The sequence below is a fragment of the Limulus polyphemus genome, unplaced genomic scaffold, assembly GCF_000517525.1.
Source record: "Limulus polyphemus unplaced genomic scaffold, Limulus_polyphemus-2.1.2 Scaffold4878, whole genome shotgun sequence".
Lineage (NCBI taxonomy): Eukaryota > Metazoa > Arthropoda > Merostomata > Xiphosura > Limulidae > Limulus > Limulus polyphemus.
This window is the reverse complement of record NW_013670488.1, coordinates 28,348-39,446: the sequence shown is the minus strand read 5'-3', so window position 1 is coordinate 39,446 and position 11,099 is coordinate 28,348. Positions and strand designations below refer to the sequence as shown.

At 30.4% G+C, this 11,099-nt stretch overlaps 1 protein-coding gene across 2 annotated transcripts in view; it reads left to right on the top strand.

Moving 5' to 3' along the window:
• The window catches only part of LOC106471816 (thyroid adenoma-associated protein-like), a 65,544-nt gene that overhangs the window by 38,932 nt on the left and 15,513 nt on the right, over nucleotides 1-11,099 (top strand). For both annotated transcript variants that reach the window (XM_022400421.1, XM_022400423.1), the window contains 5 exons: nucleotides 2,568-2,678; nucleotides 3,695-3,938; nucleotides 6,864-7,095; nucleotides 7,567-7,788; nucleotides 8,534-8,744. In XM_022400421.1, coding sequence (XP_022256129.1) covers nucleotides 2,568-2,678; nucleotides 3,695-3,938; nucleotides 6,864-7,095; nucleotides 7,567-7,788; nucleotides 8,534-8,744 — 1,020 coding nt within the window. The remainder of the gene's footprint in view (nucleotides 1-2,567; nucleotides 2,679-3,694; nucleotides 3,939-6,863; nucleotides 7,096-7,566; nucleotides 7,789-8,533; nucleotides 8,745-11,099) is intronic.

The window sequence follows — 11,099 nt, the reverse complement described above, 5'->3', positions numbered from 1 at the left end:
GTACTAGGTAATTTTAATATAATTTCTCTATTAAATGTTGTACTAGGTTATGTTAATATAATTTCTCTATTGAATGTTGTAATAGATTGTGATGGTAATATAATTTCTCTATTAAATGTTGTAGGTTGTGTTGACAATATAATTTCTCTATTAAATGTTGTACTAGGTTATGTTAATATAATTTTTCTATTGAATGTTGTAATAGATTGTGATGGTAATATAATTTCTCTATTAAATGTGTTGTGGTTCAGCATGTATGTTTTTGGCAGGTGGGTCAGCATGTACTTGTATTAAATATATTTATACACCTTTTACTGTTTCCTTATAATAAACTATTGTGGTATATGTTGTATAAAAACATTATTATACCTGAAACTATTTATGCGCATGTTCATTACGAGCCTTGATATTGTCTTTTGTTCACTTTTTAATGGAGATAAAAAATAATCACCAGTGAGAACTTACAGATGGAAATCTTACACAGGACTTTAAACATCTGCACAGTAATGAGGCTAGAGGGTGTGTATGTGGGTAGACTTGCCTTCAATTCGTTTTGTCACTGTTGTTAATGTAGATGTAATGAGAAGGGTAATGTTATTCTTTGGGAGGCTATTTAACAAAAAATAATGTGTTTTATAAGCTTAAAAAAGAAGTTGAGAAATAATGGCCTTATTAGTTGCTTTATTCTTTTTGAACTTTAGCAAAGTTTAAATTTTCCTGCAAGACCGAGCTATTGTTATGGTGTGTACATCTTTTACAAGACAGCAAAGAAATGTAATAGGCCTAATACTTATGTCTTATGACAAGTAAAATTGTAATCATTCCTTGCTGGCTTGTAAAAGGCATACACAACATAACTATTGTTGTTGTAACAAATGACTTATATAAATAGTGTTCTGACCATTACTTTGTGTGTTCTATCCCAGCCGGCCTGAAGAGCTCTGGATTGAGTGAAATGTGTCATCAGCAATGGATATGACAAATATAGTATTGTTGGAATACTATTGTTATACCCTTTTCTAATTCTTGAAAATTCCTAAGGAACTAAACTAATAATGTAGTGTTTAAAAATGTAATGAACCTGATACTAGTCTTATGACAATACCCACCTATTCAAAATTCAAGTTTCAAGCACTGCTGTTGTAGTAACTGCATTTTACTAACAACTTTTCTGATTTTTTTGGTAGTTTTGTTATCAATGATTATATGTATTGATGACACTTTTACACTCCATTTCTCTGTATTCCTTTGTCTATTCTTATATTACTCGTGTATTATCATCAACAAATGATGGGTGAAACCCAATCTGTATCATATAACATTTCATTAATTTCCCAGTGAATAAGTAACTTTAGTGTTGAGTTTAAAGAGAGGAAAAGAATTGGAATGGCTTTGTCAATCTTTGCGAAATTAAATACTCTGAAATGAAGATTCAAATTAACTCTCTTGCTGCGGGTTGGTAAAAATGTGCATATCACAACTTTTTTTCAGAGTTACATTCAAAATGTAATTAAACCATTTTATTATAAAATATTATACATTAATCTTGGCATCAAAACATAGTTGATAAATCAAATTGTAATATTATATAAGTTTTAATACCAAAAGGTAATTTTTAAATGTAACGTGTAATGTGATATTTGTTTGGTCCGACTTGCCCATTCTCTATTTTTTCATCATCTCTCTATGATGTTCTGAGTTTAACATAAATTGCTTATTATGTTATAGGCATTATTAATGCTTAGTCTCATTTTTATAGCCTTCATCCTTGTTTATGAAGATATAAACCAGAAAGTTCAATCCATTTGCCGTGCTCTTCTATCACACTTTCACAAATTGCCAATAATTCTCTGATGTTTCTTATTATATCATTTGTAACCAATAGACAAGTTTTTGATTTATCAAATACTTATAGTGCTACTTCATACCCAGTAGAGATTTTAGTTATTTTGCCAACAGGTTCATGAACAAGCTGCTATCGCTAATTTCAGATCGATCAGCTAAGGGGATTATTTTAAGGCAATTATGCTTTAGTTAAAAACCCATTTAAATTATACTAGTTATAGGGCATTTAATACCTTGTAGGTATTATTATTATTTGGTTTCTTAAGTTCATATTTCAAATAAATAAAAGTTACTTATTATACCAGTATCATCATTACAAAAAAAATAGGCAGACTGAAATCAAAATAATGAGCCCAATGTAAGTACTGAATTTCTTGTTTTTTACGTATGTTTATTTTATTGTAATAAAAGTCAGTAAAATGTAAAAATTACAAACTAAGTAGGTTAGATCAGGTTAATGATAAAAATATAAAAACAGAATCCAGTCACAAGTGGCATTATATCCTGATATGGAATCTGGTTGTTAGGACTGAGCCTGTAAAATGTGAGAGCAATTTTTCACTTTTGAAAACTATAAACTGTTTGAACAGTGTCTGTGTGACTTTTTTTGTTAAAAGCCTCCACTAATTTTAAGTGTTACAGTATATTAACCCTCTACGAACTGTTTCTGCTGTAATTCAAAGTACATACCATTATCCTTACTTTGTTTCTGCCATTTTCAGGTTTACGTCGGTATAATGAAAACTGCTGTAAACTATTCTACAACTCGGCGATCAGCTGGAATTTCCCTTCTTGTCCAAGCTGTAGTCACAAGCGAACCAGATTCCCAACACGTATGATAGATTTTTTTGCATATTTTCTTGCATTTCTTTAAGACAGTATCCCTATAAAAAATTTCCCTTTTCCTATGCATAGATTTCAGTATACCTGAAGCTATATCTTCACTGTTTAATGATTACATTTTCACTTTCTTATTAAACAGTATATTTTTACCATAGAGGTGTTAAACAGGTCATACATTTAATTGCTAGTTTAAGTTGAATATATATCATGAATTCTGGGTAATTTGGAACAAAAAAAAATAGCTTTCTTTTATCCTGTTAGCTGCTACTCAACCATCTTTGTGTGTGTGTGTGTGTGTGTGTGAAGTAATGGAAATGAATTAATGTCCTAGCATTTTTATCTGAAAAGTTTGATAAAAGTGACTGTATGAGCTTGAGTAATGAGCATGTTAGGTATATTACATTCTAATTGTTAAACGATCAACATACGTAGAAATCATACGTAAACAAATAATTTCTAATACAGGATATAAACACCTTGAAGAGCTAATAAAATTTATTCCAGCAATATATTCATTGTATGTTTTAATCTTCTTATGGTGTTTTGAATGTAAGATTAATGAATAACATCTGATCAAAGCAAGCTATCAACATAGATCAGAACTAAAAAGTAATGTAATAAACTGTGTAGTTAATTTAATACACTAGTTTAACTAGGAGTATGTAGTGTCATATTAATAAAACTTATAAAGATTAGCATGCAGTAATTGATCAGTTGCATTCCCCTGCTGTTATCAATATTTTTTGCCATAATCCCAGTGATATTTTACAAGGTTTGGCCAACTTAGGAGATTTTAGTCCTAAATCTATTTATTATGTTCATAATGCAGAATAATCCTCATAATAAAACAATACATATACAATAAAAAATTTAAAAATAACCAAAATAAAAATATTATACATTAACCAAAGTTGTTGATGAAACTAACATTAAAAAAGAAAGAAATATAAAATTAAATTGTCTACTTGCTTACAATTTTTTATTAATGTAAAATAATTTATTGCAGCATAAGCTATTGGACTATACTCTGTGTGAGTTATTCAGGATAATCCATCATCCGCTTCCAGCTTCTGTGAATCAGTGTGCTGATCTTCCCCAGGCTCAAGCATTACACATTCTCCGAGAACTCGTCAGCAATGCCAGCCTTTCTAAACATATCCTAACATTTTTAGATGAAATAATTCCCACTTGCATTGATGGATTTTCTTCTCACTCCTGGGGAGTTAGAAATGGAGCTCTTCAGCTTTATGGTACGATCTATTAAAAAATTGCTTCAGAATATCAGGACAGATAATAATTTCAAATAACCAGTAACATGAACTGGATTACAAATAAGTGAATATTGGAATATTTCAGATTGTTTATTATTATTTTCTCTAATAAAAGGGACTTGTGTTTGTCCTTTAATCATTATTTGCTTAGTGTAAACATATTTTTTTTTACTTACAAGTAACACATAGATATGCTTAGCATAGAATTTTTCCCTATTGTTTATTTATTTTCTTTTATGGACATATATTGCCCTTTTTTTGCAGACCACTTTTCATTTTCTATTAATTTTGTTAATCTAAACCAAATGTCATCATTAATGTTACGACAGCAGAGGTCACGTGATGCTGGTAACTTGTGATAAGTGTCTAGAAGGTTCGTGAAGAGGCGAGTGCATTCTAGATGCCCTCTAGTCTTGTATATAAGCGCGGCAAATAAAGCGAGATAATTAATTGGATGGCAGACAGAGAGATAGGGAGACAGATAATCAAGTCACATCGTAAGTAAAGTGCGTGAATCGTTGTGAATTATAGTGTGTGTTTAAGTTAAAGTGACTGGAAATTAAGTGTATTGCAAAGTTGTATTGAGAAAGAATAAACTAGTTTTATTTAAGAAAGGACTTGTATCACTGAAGTTTCTCGGGAAGAATTTTTACAGGAAATTAACAAACGACCAGAGACATAACATTGTATAAAATTTTTAGTAAGTTATTTGATTCTTATTATTATATAATTAGTGACACAATATCATGTTACATCTACAACATTGTTATTGATGGGAACTACAAAGAAAACACCCCTACAATACAGCACTACAAAGCCTGCATATTTTTATTTTATGTAAATGGTGACAATAAGTATAGTATGTATTAATAATACTAAAATTGTGTGAATTTTTATGTATTTCCCATGGTTGAGTAAAACTTACACACCTAGTTAATTTTCTTTTACTTTGTAAATTTTGATATAAAATCTGAACTATGAGTCAATATATATATATAACAAATTTTTTATGCTTCCTACTGTTGATAGATTTTATATTTATGGCATAGCTACAAGGTTATCTTTCAAATCTCCAATTTTGAACTACTTACCACTGAGTCACTAGAAGGCTTATCAAGCTAACTACCTAAGTCCATCTTTTTGTGACAGTATAATCTGTTATAATAATACTCAGTTTTTGACTGTCCTGACAATGAGCATGCATCTTACTATGTAAATGCACATGTACTTTATTTCAATGGATGTAAACAAAATACAGATGTAAGTATACTTTAATAGACATTTTGTATGACAACATATTTAAAACATATCAATGTTTTAAAAAGATCTGACATCAGGTCATACATTACCATTATAAGTTTATTTATTGATAGTGTTAAGTATGGTGAACTTTAGCCCTAACCAAGCTAAAGCAAAAAACATACATAAATTACAGTGTTTATTGCATACTTAATATAGGCTTAACTAATGTTAGGCCTAAGACAAGTGGATTTGTAGATTTCAGTGTCAGTAATTAGAATTATTTTGTGCTGTTCTAGAAATCCTGTAGTTAAAGAAGTACTGCTGCAATAAAGATGCTAATTCGACTACAAATGTTTGCAGGTCTTTGCTTCTCAGGTCATGATATTTGACTTGTTTAGGAAGTAAAACTTTACTTTTGTTCTCTAGCTGATAAATTTGTCTGCCCGATGTTATATTGAGTAATAAGAAACAAGTACAATCATCAGATTAAGAAAAAAATAAAACTTAGAAAATAAATATTGAGAAATATAAATATTTATATTTTATATATGTGGCTAAGCTACTAGGCTATCTTCCACCATCCCTAATTTTGAACTACTGACTTGAGGAAAGGCAGCCAGTTAGCAACATCCTACTACCTACAATCCACTTTTATAACACACTCACAGCCTGAATTGTTTTGTGATATTGTAAAAATTTGAACTTGAGTTGTCAGCTTCGAACTCCAGAACTCTACCGCCAGGCCAACCTGCATCTCTGACAGGTATTTAAAGAAATTGCAGCTTGTCATTGGATTTTTGTTTGTTATTTCTGAAAAATCTACTTGTACAAAGTTTCAATTGATTTTGTACTTGACAATGATACTTAAGCTTAGTATACTTTACATCCTACAAATAAACAAAATTTTCAGAAAGAAAAACACCAAAAAAAGCTGTGATTTCTTTAAATAAATATAAAGTATGATTAATAGCAACACGAGTTATTTAGAAAACTTCATACTTCTATTACACTATGAAGATATATATATATAAACACTACATACTGTTAATACACTGTGAGTGGTACAAGGCAGATTTATTTAGTTTGTACTAAACTTTTTTATGATTATAAATACATCCAAAATTCAAAACAATTATTTTTTTGGAGGGGGGTCACGTTCTAATGTTTTTTTAGCCTAGGAGATTATGAAATCTATTGCATCTTACTAAATACACTTCTCTGTCTATTCTTTTGATAAGCAATTTGCTAGATACACATACTACAGCTGAGAGTGTTTCTATAAAATTATAGTTATGCATTATGACTGCATTTATTAGTTCAAATAACTTTTAATTATGTTTGCTGACCTTATCTTGGTAATTGTTAATTTTTTAAAATGTACTATGTAACAAAGAGTGAATACCAAAGACTTTTGTTGTTGCTTGTCTTATGTTTATTGTTAAACAGAAAACAAAATATATGTAACTACTTTTGCACTATCCTCTATGGGTTTCAGGATGGTTTTGTTGTAAATACTAAGCCACAGTATTTAACTAGCATTTATAACATTTAGTTTTCTGTTATCTTTAAATTATAGTTGTAAAAGAAATATATATTATGAATGTTGTGTAATGTAAGCAGTTTACATCAATAATTATGTGTAATTATAAGTTGTGGTTTTAGGTGCTGCTGTTTCTCGTTTACTTGGACAGAAGAAAGGTGTTGATGCTGAGCGGAATGTTGGTAGTGTTGTTGATGTGTTTACTCGATACCCTCGATTGCATGACTATTTGTTGAGCACTCTACAGCATGCTGTAATGAGTCACCACCAGGGATCTGTACATCCCAGCTTGGTTCCATTGCTTACTTTTCTCTCCCGATTTTCTGCAGACCAGGGTTTTCAAGAGAAACAGTAGTAAGCTGATTACCAGTTTGTATGAAGGTTTACATAATTTTTTAAAATAGGATAACTTTTTTCAGTGCTAATAGTGTTAAAAATAAACTTCTTTTCATGAAAAATTTCTAAAGGTTTATTAATATTGTTTAATGAGTAAAAAGAAAATAAAAACTGAAACTCCTTACAATACCTTATCATAAATGAATTTACTGCAGACCAGTTTGTTCCTAAGCCTACTTTAGTTATAAGTTAATGGTAACAGAGCCATGGTTACCACAATTAGACAAGCACAATCTTTATTAAATACAGTAATATTGTTTAGTTTATTTTTGAATAAAAAAGGCTGTTCATTAATTCTAGATATGCATGGTAAAGCCAAATTTGTTTTTTTGGATCACAGAAAAAATCATTATGTAACATTTTAAAAATTTTTTTCAGTGTACACTAAAGCTATTTGTAATGTGTAAGAATACTGTTTCTGTTTTATAGTTCTCAAGTTTCCCAGTTTATACCCTTGTTGCAGAGGCTTCTTGAGAGTCCAGTTTGGACCATCAGAACAGTGTCAGCCTCAGCACTGGTCTCTCTTCTTCCCCAAGACAACATTCCTGAAATGTTTGTTGCTTTGGTGACAGGTCTGTCAAATGCTGGAGAGTTTGTTGCAAACAGAGATCATGGATACTTATTAACATTGTTGAACATCTTGAAAATTAGGTTAGAAATCAAATATTGATGGACCTTAAAGGTTGAATGAATAAATAAATTATATTTATGTGCAGCTAGAGTTTTTCCTTATTGCTTAACCTTTTCCTATGTTATAAGTCTCAAGTCCTATTTGAGATAGAGGTGGTTGTTTCTTTATTTTGAAATAATATCCAAGCCAACTAAATTCCTGATTATCCAAGCTCTTATTTGTTTGTTTTATTTGAATGCAAACATTTTTAGTTGTTTTAATATTTGAAATTAGAAATTATAAAAAACTGTTTGTTATTCATATTGAAGATAAATCTATGGTAAAGTTATAGTATGTATTTAGCTAAGTATTATATGCTTAAATGATTTAAGGTAGCCTTTTCATGAAACAGTTCATTAAATGATGTCTCTTATAAATATATTTTAATCCAACAGTTGAAAAGCTTTCAAAGATTAAAAGGTAAAAACAAATAGTAGAAACTGAACATATGGTCTTTAATGTGTCTTTTGAATTTTCCCTTTAAATAAAGAGTTGATAGTTTTCTTTTCTATAAGTGGTTAAGAAATGTTTTGAGAATTGTTAATTCATATTTTTACACTGAATTTTTGCATCAGATTTTTTAAAATATAATGGATACAATAAAAACATTTTAGTTTATAATTTTTCTTGTGTGGGTATTTTATAATACACATAACCATTACTTTCAAATATGTAGTCATTAAGTTAAAAACATTTTTAAAATGTTTGATTCTTATTTTAAAACAGAAATGTTCCAGCCCAATTATTCAACCTGGATATTAATATTGAAGAGAAATGCCTGTGTTTGTCTACCTTACACAGGTGTAATATAGTGCAGACACTAAGTTTAGCAGTACTCCAGCTTTTCAATGAAAGAGTACGAGGTTCTAGACTGATGTATAGCCATATCAATGACATACTCAGACATGCAAACAAGAGTACCTTATGCAAATGGACAGTAAGTTTACTGTTGAATTTATTGATCCACATTTAATGCAAAGCTAGTAGGAAAATAAAATTTGATATTTAGCTTATAAAAAAACAACAAGACAATGTGTTTAGATCTTAGAAAAGCAGCAAGATGTGACATTTAGAAAAACAAACATTTTTTTTTGTCAAGTCATATATATATATATATATACGAACTGTTTGTGGTTTCTTATCATCTCAGATGTGGCAATAATGTTTGTTCCTCAAAAATAAAATGTTCCCTCATTATTCATAGTAATGTAGTTCATGAACATTTCCCTGAAATCCATTTCATCAAGATGTATGAAGAGTCTAGTTTTGCGGCCCTCTTTGTGCAGTTGTTACATCATTCACTTCTTAAGTAGGAAAGTTCTGATGTACTTGGTTGGTAGAAAAGAAAGACAACTTGTTTAGATCTTAGAAAATAAGATTTTGACACTCAGCTGGTTGAAAAACAAGACAGTGTATTTAGAGCTTAAAAAAGCAAAATTTTACACTTAGTTGGTTGAAAAGCAAGACAGTGTAGTTATAGCTTAGAAAATCAAAATTTGATGCTCGATTGAAATGCAAGACATTGTGTTTGGAGCTGAAAAAAGCAAGAATTAATGCTCAGCTGGTAAGAAAGCAAAACAGTGTATTTAGGTTGTAGAAAGGTAAGATTTGAGACTTATCTGATAGAAAAGCAAGACTATGTGCTTCGGTCTTTTCAATATGAAATAGGAAATTAAACATATTATTTTTGGTAAGTCTTTTATATATTCTCGAATGGATTTTCATGTACAACAGTTTCACACACATGTTCCTCAAAAATTAAATGTTGCCTTATTGTACATGTTAATCTAGTTGAGGGATGTTTTGCCGTAATCTTTCTAGTAGAGAAACGTGAGGAATCTATATTTACATCCCTCTTCGAGTTGTTGTTACATCTTGTGTATAAAAGCTCGGGTGTTTTAGAATGTTTTGTTGATGTTTTTATTTTTTAACTGTGTCCCATTTTAGCTGTTTAATTTTAAATGATCGACTTACAATAATACCATTCACTATTTAAAAGTAAACTTGATAAATGAAATTTTACGTGACAAGAATCATTTTGAATTCCTGAGCGAAAACGTAACACCTACCCGTGAAAAGAAACTATGCTTATTTTCATTAAACTAAAAAAGTCCAAGTCTCTTACTGATCCGCTATATAATTTTCTCAGACCATCTGACTCGTGTACCCCACAAATCTACAGTCTTCCTAAGGCTCATAAACCTATTTATCCTCTAAGACCTATTGTATCAGCCTTTGGGGCATTTAATTTCAACTTAGGCAAATATCTAGCGTGGATATTTTCTCTTTATGTCAGCAGTGCCTCGTCTTTTATAAAAAACTCCATAGAATTTGTCAACAAATTTAAACATTTCAACCTACTTTCTGTTCTTGTCAGTTTTGATGTAAAAAGTTTATTTACACAAATACCTGTTTCTGAAGCCATCAATCATGCTCTCGAATGTTTCGGTAACGACCCCTCTCCAAGATGTTTACTCTCTTCTGAAATTTTGTAAAACTGTCTATATTTCGTAACTTCAAAGCCTCAATTACAATAAAATAAAAGGATTAAGCATAGGAAATTCTATTGCCCCCGTTCTCGCAAACCTTTTTATGATTAGAATTTAACACCAAGCTATTTCAACTTTCCTTCATCCACCTATTTTCTGGGTAAGATATGTGGATGATATTTTTTCTGGATTCCAGGATTCATCATCCATTGAAAAGTTTTTACCATACCTGAACCTAATCCATCCTGATATCCAATTTATGATTGAATATGAAGAAAATTACACACTTCCATTCCTGAATGTTCTTGTCAAAAGACAGAACAAAACTTTCCACACCTCCATCTATCACGAAATCACCCATACTGGCTTACACTTACCCTGGAACTCTTACCTCGATCCTTCACAAAAATTAGGCGTAATAAAAACTCTCTATCATTCAGTGAAGACAATTTGCTCCAGCAACGAACATTTACAGTCGGATATCAAAGTGCCGAAAAACGAATTAACAGTCCAGAACGATTTCCCGCTACAATCCATAAACAAGGTCATCTCAATGCTAGAAAAGAAAACATCTGAAGCCCACGACAAGTCAGTTATAGAGGAATATCCCATTTATTGCATAATTCCCTTCATCCCAAAGGTTTCACATTGCATCAGAATGTATTGGGAAAAAAATTGTGAAAAGATATGATTTTGATTTACCGGTACAATTTATGTTTCTTTCAGGCAGAAAATTAAGTCAAATTTTATCAAAAAAATACAAAGATACTGATACATCCTGATACATTGCCCTATCAAAAAAC